At 40.3% G+C, this 17,615-nt stretch overlaps 1 protein-coding gene across 6 annotated transcripts in view; it reads right to left on the bottom strand.

Annotated features, from left to right (window-relative positions):
- The window catches only part of ROBO1 (roundabout guidance receptor 1), an 859,323-nt gene that overhangs the window by 102,985 nt on the left and 738,723 nt on the right, over positions 1 to 17,615 (bottom strand). For all 6 annotated transcript variants that reach the window (XM_075197076.1, XM_075197073.1, XM_075197074.1 and 3 more), the window contains one exon: positions 14,363 to 14,520. In XM_075197076.1, coding sequence (XP_075053177.1) covers positions 14,363 to 14,520 — 158 coding nt within the window. The remainder of the gene's footprint in view (positions 1 to 14,362; positions 14,521 to 17,615) is intronic.

Raw genomic sequence — 17,615 nt, 5'->3', positions numbered from 1 at the left:
AATGACTTATGATTCTGGTCTACCATGGCAACCACAGTCACTTGGCACATGATGTAGCTGAGAGCTGTGAGACTGTGTTTGTGCAGGAGACTGGCTGTGTCTAGCAGCCAGTTTTTGCTTGCCAACCAGAGAGATTTTGAAAAGGAGATAATGATTTATAGGAGTATAGCTAGGAGAAATGAATTGCTTGCTTAAAAGCTACTTCACTTGCTATTTAAAGCTAACAATATACTAGATCTTCTATGTGGGATTTCTGCTTTAATGCACTATGGTAAACAGAATATACTTAGTGATAAATGATGGTAGTATAACTGAAGGGGCTAAAATTAGTTTAAATGTATCAAACAGTAGTATTGTAAATACTAAATAACGGTAATACATTATAGCCATGTCCGATGAATAAAGGAAGACTTCAGTTCAAAGTGGAATATTTATCAATGCTCTATGGGAAAAGTTTTGTCTTGCTGAGTAACTGGCTCAATTTTCCAGTTGGACTGTTCTGTAATTTGTAAATGGTTTCCACATGAAACACAGATTGAAATCTTTTCACAAGTGCTGTACAGCAGAAAGTACGTAGGGGAAAAAAAAAGTCTTTTGTTGGAGAACTAAAGAGATAAACTGCAACACGTGGACAAGTTAGGAAGAGGAAAAGTAACATCTCCTGTTGGAATCAAAACTAGTGTGAAGAATCTGCTTTGAAGTTTCCCATCTCATGATCAGTAGTAGATGAACTCGCACTGAACTTGCTGTCTACATTTCTGTGCCCTTCAGCGTGTCAGTTGATTTAAACGATTTGATGTACAGGAAGTTTCTGAAGAACCTTTTACCAAAATGGTATTCAGGTGCCAGCGAGGTTATCGCTCCCAAGAAAATTGTCTGCCGCACACACAATTTATCTGCACGGTACGGTGTACAACAATAAGAAAACTTCTGTTACACCAATGTGACATTAACATTCCCATCCAATCCTTTATTTCCTTAATGCAAACACAGCAGACCTGTGCAATCAGCACACAGTTCATAACTAGAGAAATTCAGATACTTGTATAGTCTGACAAAGAGTGCTTAGAGGTCTCTCTGTGGGAATACTAATGACTAACGAGAGCTGTGAATTTCTATAGCTGTTTCTTCTCACTTTTAACATGCTTGGAATGACAAAACTTCTGATCAGGCATTTTTATTTACTATCATAAATCCAAAAACGTATTGATTATGCAGACCTCAGATTTAATGGACCTCATTCAAGGAAACCTGAAGGAAGCAAGCCTCTGGTTAGGTGCTATGTGTTATATGTGTTACTACACTATGGTTTACATTTACACCTACATTAATTAGTGGAACTGAATGCAATACTAAGGCTACGAGGATTTACAATGGAATTCAATGCAGACATTGTATAAAGCTATTATTAAAATTCTATTGGCACCTCTGATTATTGGGTCTTGCAGGTCTCTGTCGAGCTGGACAATGTTGTGTTATAAAAAAGCAATGGAAAGATTATAATAAAAACCTTGCAGCATGGGCGGGACATTAGGGAGGAAGTAGGGAGGATACGGGGGAGAGAGGTGAGGGGGCCCAGCAATCCAGGGTAACCCTAATCTCTGAGGCCCCCCCCCCCCTAAGGCTCACGCTCTTCTGAGCATGCTCGGTACGGTGCGCACACCCAGTGTTTTATAGATTTATTTCCGATTCAAACCTCAAATGTTAGAGAAATCCCAGTCAGTTTAACCAAGTAGAGAATAAATGCATAAAGCGCAGGTTCACATTATAGCCGGATCATCCTTTAGGCAATCTAGCCTGCTGGCGAAGGCCTGTGGGCTCTGAGGGGTACAAATTACCCTAAACGGTTTTTATGGGTTTTTTTTGACAAACAATGATGGGGGCCCTAACCAGTCTGTTGCTTAGGGCCCCACTGGGTCTTAATTCGGCTCTGGTTCACATATAATAGGGGGCAACTTTCTTGTGAGCTGAACCAATAGTCGTGGTAAACAAAATTGGTTGGATTACTGGTTCAGGCCACAAAATGGCTTCCTCCACTGTATACAGTCAATCAGTGCACTTATCTCAAGACCTAGAGGGGTATTGTCCGCAAGTTTTTTTTTTCCCGCAGCGTTAAAAAAAATAAAATCAGTTTTTAACTGCTATAGCGACCGTTTTTAGTTAACGCAGCGTGAAAACTCGTGCAATTCAAATGAACAAGAGAGAACGCTGCCCCAGCGCATTAATCATCATGTTTGCAAGTTTTCAGGGCAGTGAAGGGAAGTTTTAACGCGGTCATGTATAACACAAAAAAGGATTGGCATACATTTTCATACATTAGATTGCATTACACATTGATAATATCTACTTTACAGTACTTTCTTTTGCATATTTTGTTATTTAAATATTTTTTTACTATAGAATCATCTATACTATGTCAAAACACATTACTACATACATATTTGTAACAAAAACATACATAAATATATTTAATTAGTGATTTATATATATATATATATATATATATATATATTTTATGTTTTTTCTTTTTTTCATTATTTTTTCAAAGAAAATAAACTTTTACATGTTAGGCATTACTGATAAACATAGTTTATCTTCTTTTTGTTAGGCATTACTGATAAACATAGTTTATCTTCTTTTTGTTTCATTATTACATGATTTCAAATACTTTTCATAGGTTTTTTTATTTTTATCACACCCCAAAGTGGTGCGAGATAAAACAGCATATTGGCCTGTTTAACGCACCACGTTAAAAAAAAACCTGAATAGCTTTTAACGCGGCTGCCTCTCACAACCCTATACTTTTAATAGACCTTCTACTGGAGCGCAAGAGGACCATTTCATGAAAAAAAACTGAGCGTTAAAAATGGAATTGAATCGCAGGTAAAGTTAACCCGCTCGAAAATGATAAAAAAAAGAGCGTTAAAATGACTTAAAGCGGTCTTTAAAAAAAACTTGCGGTCAATTGAATACCCCCCCAAATGGTTTGTTACATTATACTTGAGCAGACCTCATAATCATTTTTCTTCTCATGTATAACAGTTTGTAACATTTTGTCATTTATTAAGTAAGATTACAATGTAAAAACTGTTCACAAACAAACAAGTCCAACAGCAACATATATCTTGACAATAAGGGAACCCAGTATTTACTACACATAATACAATTTACATGCACACGGTTGTATTTGCTTATTTCAAGATGTACAATCCAAACACACAACCAGTAGAATAAAGTTGTAGCTTCATTTTATCACACTGTACTGTAATATGCATAAAATATGCTGTTTAAGCCCAGAACTAATTAGTTCATTCCTGAAGAATATTAATGATAAGCACATTAAATTGTTATTTCTGCTGCTGCTGTTTATGATAAATTATGTTGCGCGTTTTGTAGGGGCTGTAGAATGTCATCCATCTTATCTAGCAACATGTATCATATAGAAGTATATTAATTGACTATAAGTATTAGACTATCTCTCTTTCATGGCATTGCCAGGATTTCTGGCAACAAAGGGATTTACAAGGTTCCCTGATAAAAGTTGAGGACTAGCAGATCTTAGATTTCAAACAATAGTCACACAATAAAATTGTATCCTCAAAACGGAGGTAGCCTACGCATGTAGCAATGGACACCAGCGTATCCTCTTTCTGGGAACAAGACAATATATACGCAACTTGATAAATCGTTAGCCGGTGCTCCTGAGAATTTTAAATTCTCCCTTTAAACATAAATATAGCTCGGGGTCATAACAGAAATACAATCAATTTCAACATTTTGTGCAAAGCACAGAAATCATGAAAAAATAATAAAAATATATGGGAATCTTAAAGAACAATGATATCTCAGAAATGCTACAAAACGTAACGTATTCATTGGATAAGGTCCTGTTCTAATTGAGTTATATGCTAAAGACACAGAATGAAGAGGAGAATAGATTTTTCAACACATCATTCTATTAATAGAGCTTCAAAATAAGTACATAATGGTGGACCATCTGTTCTTCACAGTGATAAAAATTGAGTCTGTTTACATTTTTTTTTGCATAACTTAAATACCGCATTCCAAATAAGAGTTCTCAATCGTCCTCTTTATTTGTGGTTTTGCAACATAACATATTGTTTTGATAGAAATTCTTCATGTAATAACATTAAAGCTTTCTGGGTATAAAAACAGTTTAAAGATATTTGCACTACATAAAAAAAGATGAATGACAACTTCAGTAGTAAGAATATGTGTTTTTAATCAATACGTAAGAATAAACAGCTAAATGAGCTACCATTTTGCCAAATTAATCTATATTAATAGGTGCATAATCAAGTGTTCCTGAAAGGCTACTTGTGTTCTGTGTAGTTATCCAATCTCTCTCACAACTGACCTACTAGTATGCTAAAGTGCACACAATGCTTATGTATATTTGCCCACTCTCCCTTAATGTGTAGGAGACTCCTGAATTCTGGGTAGGGTTCCCAGACTCCTGGGAGAGCAGGCCGCTCTCCCGCACCCCAATCCCGCCCTAGTGAAGTGGGCGGGATTGGAGCCTTGTTCATGTGATTCGCCATAAATTGCGTCATTTTGGCCCTGTTCCCTAGAGTGAAAGGATGCACTTATGTAATCCCGTTGCAACAGGGCCCGACCAATGACGCGATTTGCGGTGCTGTGTCCTCCCTTTGTAGTGGAGACTCACCTCGCCTCCGGGATCTCGAGAGGGGTGAAATCTACAGTTGGCACATATAAGGTAAGTATGTTCATGCACAGTGGAGCCAATACTCATCAAATACAGCCTCAAGAGGAACCAGTGAGACATTTCCCAATTCCTTATGTGACAGCTGCTCAGTCATCCACCCTCTTACTTTTATATTTATTTTTTCTACTTTGATGTGGGTGTTCTCCCTATGCAACATGCTTGATTGGCACCGAGTGGTAGATTTATCAAACCTTTAAAAAAAGGAAAAGTGGAGGTGTTGCCCATAACAACCAGATTCTAGCCATAATTTATCTAACTAGATAAATGGGAGCTAGAGATAAATGATAGCTAGAATCTGATTGGTTGCTATGGGCAACACCTCCACTTTCCTCTTTAGAAGGTATAATAAATCTACCACTGGAGCCCTACACTTAGAACCAGCTTATGCAGAATCTAAATATGGGTATAGAACTTTTTTTTACCAAGTGACTGTATAAAATTCAGATACAAATCCTATATAACTCGACAAAGCAGGAGTGTTATATATCTACTATATGAAATACATGCCTGCTATATACCTCCCAACCGACCCGATTTAGGTGTGACAGTCCCACTTTGAGGGCTCTGTTCCACCAAGCTGATTCAGTACAGCTTTGTCCTGTAGTATTCCGTTCGATATTCCGTGCATGCTGCATGGCAGAGCGGTGGTGAACGAGAGTCGCACACACTGGTGCGTATGGAAATGGAGATTTTTGGAAGGAGAGTAGAGTACGGGCCAGCCTAACACTTCGGAAGTGCTGGCACACCCCTGGGGGTGTCGCCATGCCCTCAACATGACATGGTCACGTCCCCCTGCAGGGGCGCACCCCCACCCAAAAAAATAAATAAAAAAAGAGCTGCCGCGCATGTGCAGCAGCTCCGTCTTGGCAGCACTGTACTATACAGCAGTCGCAGCACTGTCAAAGAAGCGTCCGCGGTGGTGCTGTGTACCCCTGCCCTGGTGACATCGCTGCACCCCCTGTCCAGAAGCCATATGTTGGGAGGTATGCTGCTAGCACTCTGATTTCAAATACATAGGCACCAGGTATATTAACTGGGGTATGGTAGAAAAAATAATGATAACATTACAACTAGGGGCAGAACAGTGTATTGCTGGTGCGCCATAGGAAAACGTGAGTAGGGGCCTGGCTATATATCACCTCTTGGGTCCCCCCTCTGCTTTCAATAGGGTTTCGTCCCTGCATATAATGAGCAGAGCAGGGGCCTCGAGGGGAGGTGGAGCTTTGCGGGGCCCCCCTGACTTCCGGGCCCTGTAGCTCCTGCACTCCCTATTGTTACCCCTGGATACGTCTGCATGTAGGAGTTAAACAATACCGTATTGTTTTTTTTTTTATCTTTTATAAAGAAATATATCCCTGAAAACATTGGGAAAAATTAATTACAAAAGTTTCTACTTATAACACACATTTATGATATTTCAAAAATAGCAAAAAAGCCACCTAATGTGACTTTACATTGGGACAAGAAGTTATTTGTGCACTCCGTGAAGCTGCCTAGGTTGGTCACATTTCCAAATGCTAAATGCTATCAGCTTATTGTCAAATGAGAGGTTTAAATTATGATTAAAGTACCAAAGGGCTAAAATTCTAATTTTTTTTTTTTTTTTTTCTTTTAAACAGATTCTACTATCTCTTGATATAGTCCAGAATGAAAGTTATTCATATGCTAATGGTTTTTGCCCTGGAGATACGCCAGTCACATATCAGAGGGTGGGAGTGAAGAAGAAAGGAGAGCAGAGTTTTGAAGAGGACAGTTGAGATTCTTCTAACGCTGATTTTTTAGCTTTGTACAGGTTGTGATACAATTGAAAAGCAGTCAGGTGGCGAACGAGGCTGCAGCGATTAGCATGGCAGAGACATCACAGGATAAAATCATTCACTACTTCTGTGGCATTATCTTATATCCTAGTGGCTGTTAAGTAAGGCCGGCTAAAGGAGAATGAAGTCAAAGTTAAACATTTATCTTGCACAGATAAATATAGGAATTGCTCCCACTTTTTTGATCAATTAAAATGTTCATTTGTTTTATCACCATATTACAGCAGATTCAAACAGATAAGCACCTTTTGATTAAAGGTAAATAGGTCTGAGTCTGAATCAGTGTGAAATCAACCAATAAATATATGAAGGAAAATGTAATTAAAGGTAAGTTATCTTACGGTTTAGTAATCTGGATCCCGTAATTCCCTACCCTTCCTTTTATAATGGTTATATAAAGATATGTTACCTTATATTCAAAATGCACATATTATGTTTTCCTGTTCTTGGTAAAATATAGATGGTTACCCCGATTTTGCAGGGACGGTAAAATAAAATGTTATTGTTTATTTATGCCAAATAAACATTATGCATTTTTTCATTTGCCCACTGGGGGCACTGTTGCATTGCCGTATATTGAAACATATTTAATTTTAATTTGGAAGGTTAATCAATGTGATAGCACTAATTAAATACAGTGAAAGTATTCAGATGATGCAGATGATGGATATATTTTTTTTACAATGCTTCTCTAAATTAACCGAAATTAAGCATTCTATTTAAATAGTAATCTGTAAAAAAAAAAATAACATCTCAAGTAGGACTTTTCTTGTATCTTTTCAAAATGCAGTGTTTGTGGGGAAAGGGCATCTTGCAGTGACATCAAATAACTCGGTGCAATGATTTTGGCAGTAAACTATAATTCACATAATCCATTGCAGTGGTTGAAGTGGGGGGGTGTATGCCATACCGCCACTTCTCCTACTGCCTTCTATGTAATACTATAAAATTTCATTCACTTACATTCCCATTACATTTTCCATATCGCCAATTCTAGATTCCCATACTGACACTTTTAAATTTCCACTTTGACCACTGATCCATCTCCCCTGTGACATAACCACAAAGCTTCCTGTAGCCTGGCTACATTATCTAGTTATTAGATCATACAAAGAGCAAACTCATACCTCACAACATTTATCCAAGACAATTTGGGACAAAATAAGCCCAGCCCCTGATCTGTGTAAGTCACTCCCCCATTGCATACTAACATCTAGTCCCACCCACTTCTCTATAAGACCTGCCCCTTTCAGGTTCCACAAATCTGGACTGTTCCACTTCAATAGGGATGGTCCTGCTGCAATCGGGAAAGTTGGGAGGCATGCTACATACCTGCCTATTATCCCAAAATTCCGGGACACTCACAAATTTCAGATAGTCCATCTGGAATCCGGGAAGAGCAAGGCATCCCTAGTAAAGTAGGCAGGATGAGAGGTTTGATGACGCGTTTCACTGCAAATGGCTCCACCCAATGCTGTGCGATGCCCCGAATCATGGCACGGATCGTGTGACCTAGCCCCTGCATATCTCCTTTCCAGGATCTCCCAAAGGGGACAACTTAAAAATTGGCAAGTATAGTAAGCTAACACCTGCATGGAAGGCAACACAAAGTGCAGTTATTTTGTGGGAAAGGGTAGGCCAGGCTTTATTACTGTTACCAAAAGCAATCAAACTACACAATATTACGCCACAGGAGGCCATTCCGCTGGATCCTCTGAAGTAAAGCTCACTGATACCATGTTATATTGGTAAACATGAATGTTTTGGCCTAGGAAGAGGGCCTCACATGACACTCCACCCAAACATGTGCCACTCTCTGCAGCCAGAAATGACCACTACTTCAGAGTTTGTCTCCCGGGTGATCATGTGATCACCTTTTTTCTAAGCAGGGGTTGGCCTAACTGTAGCACACAGCAGAAATGCTGCAATTTGTACTGAAAGCACAAGGGACCCCTGATCATTAAGAGGACCCCAGATCATGAAGAAGGCAACATGTATGGCTGGGTACTCACTACAGGGTTTACAGCCAATTAGCAGGCCGATCACACAATAACGACCGTGTGTCAAACGATTATTGTTCCAAAGCACACTGTGTCGTTTCATTTCATTTTTAAACCGAACTAAAAATCTCGTTAAAACGATGAAACAATGTCGTTCCAATTCTGCAGTGTGTATGCACTCAGGACCGGCAGTGTCCATAGATCACTATGGAGCGTGCAGAGTCAAGATCTTTTCAGCCGAAAGTTATGACAGATGAAGAGCACAGATCTGAAGGTAAATCTTGCAAAACGTGTTTAGTGTGTACACATAAATCGGCATCATCATGAGCGGGATTTTTTATTTTTCTTCAGTCGTTGCTAAAATCATTAACGATGTGGCATGGGGAGATATTTTCTGTAGTGTGTACCCAGCCTAATTCTATAACTGAATTTTTTGTTCAAAAGCCTTTTAAAAAGCACCCATCACCTATACACAATTCTTTAGTAGACTTCAAGGCTTACATTGACCGTGGAAAACCTGCAATGAGCTTTATTTCTACAAGAGATGGTTCCAGTAAGTGTAAATCCCACCACAATATCCTCCTAATTATCTCGCCCACAGTCACCTCCTGATTATTTGCTCTTGCTCAGCGACCCAGGGACTTTCAAAGAGAGCCCAATGCTGCAGGTTTTACTAACCAGATCTGAGCAGCGATCTCACGCCCTATTTATTTAACCCTTAATACCTATTAATTTCTGTCTCACTTCTTATCTCTTCTTATCACTTAGCAAATATGTTCCTCAGTGTCAAACAAGATTAAAGAATAGTGGTAAAATCCTATGTAACAAAGGAAAGGTTGGAAGCCGCTGTTGGAAGGAGTTAAATCAGAACTTACTAGCACAATAAACCCACATTAAAATTCTTCAAACAGTACAGGTGTTGAGCATAACATATTTGCCTTTGATCTGAGTTGTTTCTTTGTTCTAGCAGGTGGGAGAAAAACATTTTTTAACCTCATTACAGGGGAGACACTAAACCACATTAAAGAGGAGATAGGATTGGCCTGTTTATTTACATACCTTCTAAGAGATTTTTTTATGTTATTCTTTTATTATAAGGATTTTTACTTGCTTTGACTTTAAATGCAAACATCACTTTCATAGAGTTTAGTATTTTAGGAGTTACATTTGCAAAGGAGACCCTATCTTATATATAACCATGTTCTATATATGCTCTCTCTCTATTAGTCCTTAAGCTGGATACACACTACAGAAAATTTCTGCCGATGAGATATCTGTAACGATTTAATCAACGACTGACAATCCCGATTCCTGTGTACACACCTGCACGATTTTACGCGATTTACCTTCAGATCTGTGGTCTTAATCTGTCACAACGATTGGATGAAGAGATGGCGACTCTGTAAACTCTATGAAGATCTGCCTACACTACCGGTCATGAGTGAGTACAAACTCCAGAATTTGCCCAACATCATTCCATCGTCCAAAGTGATTTTTAGTCATTTTATAAAATCAAACAATACGATGTGCTTTGGAACGATAAAACATGATCGTGGGAGCGTACACACTAATGCGATATCGGACCAAATGGTCGTTTATCGTGTGATTGGCATGATAATCGTGTGGAAAACCTGTAGCGTGTACCCCATTGTAGTCTACATAATGCTTCTCAAATCCATCATCACAGAGTTAGAAATGAGTATTGCCAATACCCTCGTAGCACCCACATCACCTCCTGAGGCTACCGCACTGTTCGGAATAGAGTAGAATTCTATTCTGAGCGGTGCGTGTGCAGAATAGGACCCACATCTACTCTTTTCAGGCCTGGGAGGATACAGCTACATCGAAGGGCCCCTGCTATGGGGCCCTGTGAGTTTTTCCCCTAGGCATAAAATCACTTTAGAGAACTTATCTAATCTTATCTCTCTTAAGTTGGGTACACACCACAGAATTTTCCACCAACCTTTTATGCCGATCGATTTTACATGCGATCGATGGTCCGATCGCTCGGTCCATGGACTGCATACACACTAGCCCTGTTTTAGACGATAAAGGGAAGAGCGGACGTCCCTTTAGCCAAATTTTTACAGCCATGTTGTCGTAAGCAATGATTGTAATTTCGTACTCACTGTTGTGGATCGGTCGGAAGTTTATACACACTACACAACGGAAACGAGATTGGAACGGAAATATCTAACGGTACGACCAACCAAATGAGGTGACAATCGTTCATTTGGGCAGACTTTCGACCATCGTGTCACTGCACACACTGACCCGACTTTTGAACGAGCGGTTGTATGTCGGCTGGTTGAGCCGATTATTGGACAAAAACCATGTAGTGTGTACCCAGCTTAACAGTTTGCATGAATACGGACCAGGCATTGTTAAGGCAGCTGCCACAGACATCACTTTTGTTCATCATGTGCAATAAATATATTTTCTAGTAAAGAAATCCATTTTGGAATGATCACAGCTTCTCACCCAGTAGCCAGTGCTAGGGGCCAGTAACACATATGCACACAGAATTCTCAACACATCAAAACGAAACATGACATTATTTTAGGTATATTTCAAAACTGCTGTACTTTAATTTGCCAGAATGCACAAAGTGAACATATTATATAAATCAGTGCTCTAAATAGGAAATGTCTACCCTGCTGATATATGCAGTAGTAAATTTCACAGGATTCCCCATGCAGCCCATATTTTAATTAAAATGATTGAGAAACTACAAATCAGCGACTTGCTCCTTATCAGAAAAAATAGAGTTATGCTGATGGTAATTCTAGAACAGATGGTAGAAGCAATAAAAAAAAGCATAGTGTTAGAGTCTGCAGTTTCCAAGCACATGGATCGACATCTTGATACACTGTTTTATAATAATAAAAATACTTATCAACTATCTGCAGAGTTACATGAGTTTAGAGTTAATTGCATTGATTTTGAATAAAAAAATAGTTTGAATCAGGCGTTGCAGCTCACCCAGCGAGTCCAATAACATGTGGCCTCTACATACTATGGGTCTCTTTGGAGGCTGAGGGCCTGGTCATTAAGGAAAGTAAGGTAAGAAAAGGAGTACATGTTCTCTGGGTCAAACCATATTACAATGCAAGGGGTGCAAATTAGTTTATTATTTTGCACATAAGTTAAATACTGGCTGTTTTTTTCATCTAGCACACAAATACTTGATAGCTTTAATTTTACACTGAAAATGTAAAGTTGATCTAGAACATGCCCTACCCAACTATAAATCTGTCCTCACATTTTAAATTTAGCTCCCCCTCCAATGCATCATGGTTTTGACCAGGTTTTGCCCAGGTGCAAAGTTACTCCCTTTTTATGCTTTACTCTCCTTAATGACTCAGGCCCTGAGTGTCTTCGTCTGCCTACCATGTCTTCCTTACTATGGCTACCCCCTGTCCCGCCGCCCTGTTTGGGCTATATCTCACCCAGTAGTGTCACTCTTCCTTTCGGTTTGGGACCGCGCTAACAAGGTCTATAAATTGCCTCCAGACCCCTCCCCTCTTGTTCCCACATTTGGCAATTCAGCTTGTACACCGGGTCTTGCCACTTCTTTCTCTTCTCCATATCTGGCACTTGGCACTAGATTTCTCAGTGACATATCTCGAATGCCGTTATTTCCCCAGTTTTTGGACCTTCAGACTCTATTTCACTTATCACAAAAAACACTTTTTCCAATTCTTGCAAATTCAAATTTGTCTCACAGTTCTCTCCTCCAAACTGGACCTTTCTCCACCTTCGAGGTGCTTTGTGTGAGGCCCCAACTAAAGGTTTGGTCTCTACACTATACTCTGAACTATAGCTCCCTGGCCCATGATGGAAGACCTCCACGCCCTGGCATGAGTCTGACATCAGTGCAGCTTTAGATGGTCAGCGATTTGGGAACGCACCGCCTCCAGTTCTATATGTGTGAAGATGAAGGAAAACGCGTACAACCCATTCTATTGCTCGTACAATGTTCCCACCTGTTTATATAATATTAGTCCTGATGCTTCTGATAGATGCTGGAGGTGATGCCCAAACCGTGGCACCTTTTACAAATTTGGTGATCCTGCCCTAAATTATTTAGTTACTGGTACACTTGCTTCGTACTCCAGTTCATATTTTACTCTGTTTCTTGAACAATTTTATTTCTTTTCCTGTATTTTTGACCATTCAACCTTGAAAAAATTTACTTAAAAAAAAAAAAGTTAAAATAAAAGCTAAATAAAAGGGACGGGGCTGTGTTCCTATCCTTACGCATTTTACATTGTTGGACCGCCCATTCAGGTTTGGTAAACAGTAATATGCACTGTGTACTCCATTTATTACCAAGACAGTAAAAATAATATTACAATAAAATTTGATTTGTAAAACCGTAAAATAAATATATAAAAACTAAGAAATGTCATATACACCAATACATTTGAATTATATCAACTGTGTTTTATTTTCAATTAAATCTACCACCAAAAGACAAGTAAAATGAGTATCAACGGCTCAGGTAGAACTGACTCAACATATTGTACTATAAGAGGGCGTTACCCACTGTGCTTCGTCTGCCAGGATCCTTTACATCGCACTGCCATACTTCTACTAATTGGTGGGAGGGCATTTATTGCAAAATTGAAGGATTTGCATGGAGTTCTCCCTTACTTAGCGGCAAAATCTGCATATGAAAATATCTGAATTTTCTAATGTAAAATAGGACATTTTCACTTGATATTGGTTAATGTATTTCAACGAATCCAATATAAAATTCTTCTACAAACATACAAGGCCGTCAACAAAATTGCACCGACATACATTTCCTTACTTGTCTCAAAATATCTCCCAACTCGACACCTCCATTCTGCACAAGATCTGCGTCTCTCTTCCACTCTCATCACATCCTCCCATTCCCAGTTACGGGACTTTTTTCGGGCTGCACCCACTTTGTGGAATTCCCGCCCTCACACAGTAAGACTTGCCTCTAGTCTCCAAACCCACCTCTTCAGACAAGCTTATAATATTCCTCAACCACCATCTTAATCTCTCATATTACCACCCTCTACACAGCTAACACAAGACAACAACCCTCTGACCAACATTGGTAAACATACAGCCCATTCAGTACTTTTACCTTTGCGTTCTAGTTGGTCCAGTGTGCAATATGATGTATCCCATGCCCTTGTGTTTCAAACTCCCATTGTCCCATAGATTGTAAGCTTGCGAGCAGGGTTCTCTTACCTCACTGTCTGTATGTATTACCCAGTATTGTTTTATTAATGTTTGTTCCCAATTGTAAAGCACTACGGAATTTGCTGGCACTATATAAATAAATGATAATGATGATGAATAGTTTCTCGCTGAACAATAAGCAAGAGAATGTAGGGTCATGTTTTATGTCGCTCGCACTATAGAGTAAAGTAAATAATATTACTTTATGCTGAACCCACATCATTTGAGATACCTCAGCCAATATTGGTCAACTGGACTAATATCAAAAAGAATGCAACCAAAAGATGACAGCAATTCCCAATAATAATCTGACAGTATTGGATTGTATCATTATCGGACATGACGGAATGCAATCACGGATCTGTTGACCCCACTAACAGGCCCCAGTCAGGCGAGAAAAGATGTAAATAAATTCATAATATTGGACAGTGATCCTGCTGCTCGGTGATCGAGCCAACAACAGGATTGCCCGATGTTTTTTCGACATTCAACACAACAAATGTTTTAGTAATATAGTAAATTTTAAATATGCATTGTATAAAAAACAAACAAACAGAGAACAGTGTCCTTCTCCTTACCGTTATTCTTTCATCCTTGTCGTCAATTGGTGTTCCGTCTTTCTTCCAGGATATGGTTGGTTCTGGATGACCTCGAGGAGGCTGACATTCCATGACAGCGGGTTCTCCCACGGCCACCATTACATCTGAAGGATTCTGCCTGAAGTCGTCTCTCAAAACTACAAACAGAAAAAAATAGATATATATTAACACAACTGTATTTATCTGCTTAGCTCACACTTAATGGCTCGGTAGGATGAGCAGTTTAAATACAGGTCCAGGATATTTTATTAGGAAATCCGTTATCCAGAAAGTTCTGAAAGCCAGAGAGTAATAATTGCTCCTGATATAATTATATATTGTTACTAGTGACTGTGAGGAACAATGCTAAACAATGTAATGCCAGGGGCAATATGGGGGAAATACAGGGGTAATATTGACAGGAAATGTAGTATATGTTAGGCATAGTGCCCCAAACCTATCCTATATCTATATATGAAATAATTCTCATATCACAAAACCATTCCATGATTTAGGGATGTCACCTTTTTACGGAGTATATACAGACAGATAGGACGCTTCAGACCTTTTGCTCTTTAAAACTTGAACTGAACCTTGCGGTAATTTTTAGGCAGGTGATCAAAAAGAAGCTGGAATAATTGTTGATTCCACAGAAGGAGCAACATATATCGCTCATTCAAGAAACACTTTACTCACAGAATAAATCAGTTTTCTTCTGTTGCCGCTAGTTGTACCTCTGTAATATCTGTTAAACAGGCTTTCTCATACATTACATGGGGAAAATTAATTCTGGTGAAACAAGCAGAATCTGACTGCCAGCTAGGGCTATCGCCAGCGAGGGCTACCGCGGAGAACGGATAGAATCTGACTGCCAGCTAGGGCTATCACTAGCGAGGGCTACCGCGGAGAACGGATAGAATCTGACTGCCCGCTGGGGCTATCACTAGCGAGGGCTACCGCGGAGAACGGATAGAATCTTACTGCCCGCTGGGGCTATCACTAGCGAGGGCTACCGCGGAGAACGGATAGAATCTTACTGCCAGCTAGGGCTATCGCCAGCGAGGGCTACCGCGGAGAACGGATAGAATCTTACTGCCAGCTAGGGCTATCGCCAGCGAGGGCTACCGCGGAGAACGGATAGAATATGACTGCCAGCTAGGGCTATCGCCAGCGAGGGCTACCGCGGAGAACGGATAGAATCTTACTGCCAGCTAGGGCTATCGCCAGCGAGGGCTACCGCGGAGACCGGATAGAATCTTACTGCCAGCTAGGGCTATCGCCAGCAAGGGCTACCGCGGAGAACGGATAGAATCTTACTGCCAGCTAGGGCTATCGCCAGCGAGGGCTACCGCGGAGAACGGATAGAATCTTACTGCCAGCTAGGGCTATCGCCAGCGAGGGCTACCGCGGAGAACGGATAGAATCTTACTGCCAGCTAGGGCTATCGCCAGCAAGGGCTACCGCGGAGACCGGATAGAATCTTACTGCCAGCTAGGGCTATCGCCAGCAAGGGCTACCGCGGAGAACGGATAGAATCTTACTGCCAGCTAGGGCTATCGCCAGCGAGGGCTACCTCGGAGAACGGATAGAATCTGACTGCCCGCTGGGGCTATCGCCAGCGAGGGCTACCACGGAGAACGGATAGAATCTTACTGCCAGCTAGGGCTATCGCCAGCGAGGGCTACCACGGAGAACGGATAGAATCTTACTGCCAGCTAGGGCTATCGCCAGCGAGGGCTACCGCGGAGAATAGATAGAATCTTACTGCCAGCTAGGGCTATCGCCAGCGAGGGCTACCGCGGAGAACGGATAGAATCTGACTGCCAGCTAGGGCTATCGCCAGCGAGGGCTACCACGGAGAACGGATAGAATCTGACTGCCAGCTAGGGCTATCGCCAGCGAGGGCTACCGCGGAGAACGGATAGAATCTGACTGCCAGCTAGGGCTATCGCCAGCGAGGGCTACCGCGGAGAACGGATAGAATCTGACTGCCAGCTAGGGCTATCGCCAGCAAGGGCTACCGCTGGCGACATGGGGCCCCACGAGCATAGGGGACCCATACGCTTGCCAACTTTTCAGTGTATTATTCCGGGAGATTTATTTAGAACCTTCAAACCCTCTTTATTAAACTGTTTAGGTGGACTAATCACCTCAGTATTAGCTGTTATCTATACATGCGATCTTGCTGTTGAGAATACATATCTTGACCTTGATTAAAACTATGTACACATACTGATTGTATATAAGCAAAGCAAAATAAACACACATAATTTTTTGAAGCCATAAAGCTATAATAAAGTTCTTCTAATATTTTTAACAGTCAATGTCAGTTGCCTCCCCCTGCTACCTACTAAACGTAAATAATTAAAGAAATGGAGCCCAATGAGGTTTGAAGGCTATGATATTACAGTGGATTTGTTTTGTTTTTCTTTGACTTTGTTCTACCTCGTTTGATGCAAACATTTGCTTAAATCTGCTCTTTCTCCCTTCCTTCCAATTCCTCCTCCTCCCCCCCCTATCACACACGCAGGCTACAGGTAGGACCCCAGTGCACTGCTATGCCCGGGGGCCTATAATGCTGTCTACTGTGCATTGTCCTGCTACATTATCTGCATTGTAATGACTGCCATACACACAGATCAATGATCTCTATGGGTCTGATGCTGAGTTAGGAGCAAAGGCTTTATATTTAAAATGAAATTTACAGTTGATCTAGGACATGGTTTATCCCTACTATAAATATGTCCCTGCATTTTAAATTTATCTGCCCTCCAATGCAACATGGTTTTGATAAGGTGTAAATTTTCTCCTTTTTTTTTTTTGCTTTGCTCAGTTTAGAAAACATGTCTGTTTGAACCAGGAAGAATAACATTAGTCTGAGTTTGGTAATTGCTTACCCACAATAAATGCAATTCGTAAACTTTGATATGAGTTTTTTTTGCAGGGTAGTGTGGCCGCTAACAACGTTTGTTTCAATATTGCAAGTAATTCATAACCTTTAAACTAATTTGTGTACAAAATCACCTTGAAGCAATGCAGATAATGTAATTTACAAGTACTGTTTAATTAGGATTGTGAATAAATTATTCCATGCATGATATATTATGGATAGAAAGAAGACGCCAACTGGTGCGGCCAAGCATGTTGTACTTTGCATCACATTTCAATCTATGAAATTGCTGACAATTTGCACTGAAGTGTTTATTAATGAAATGCAAATATAGAAGAAATTAGGAACAAAGTTGGAGTTTCA

Source organism: Mixophyes fleayi, chromosome 2 (assembly GCF_038048845.1).
Source record: "Mixophyes fleayi isolate aMixFle1 chromosome 2, aMixFle1.hap1, whole genome shotgun sequence".
In the NCBI taxonomy this organism is placed as follows: Eukaryota; Metazoa; Chordata; class Amphibia; order Anura; family Limnodynastidae; genus Mixophyes; species Mixophyes fleayi.
The sequence above is the reverse complement of the archived record's forward strand: the minus strand, read 5'-3'. Positions and strand labels throughout refer to the sequence as shown.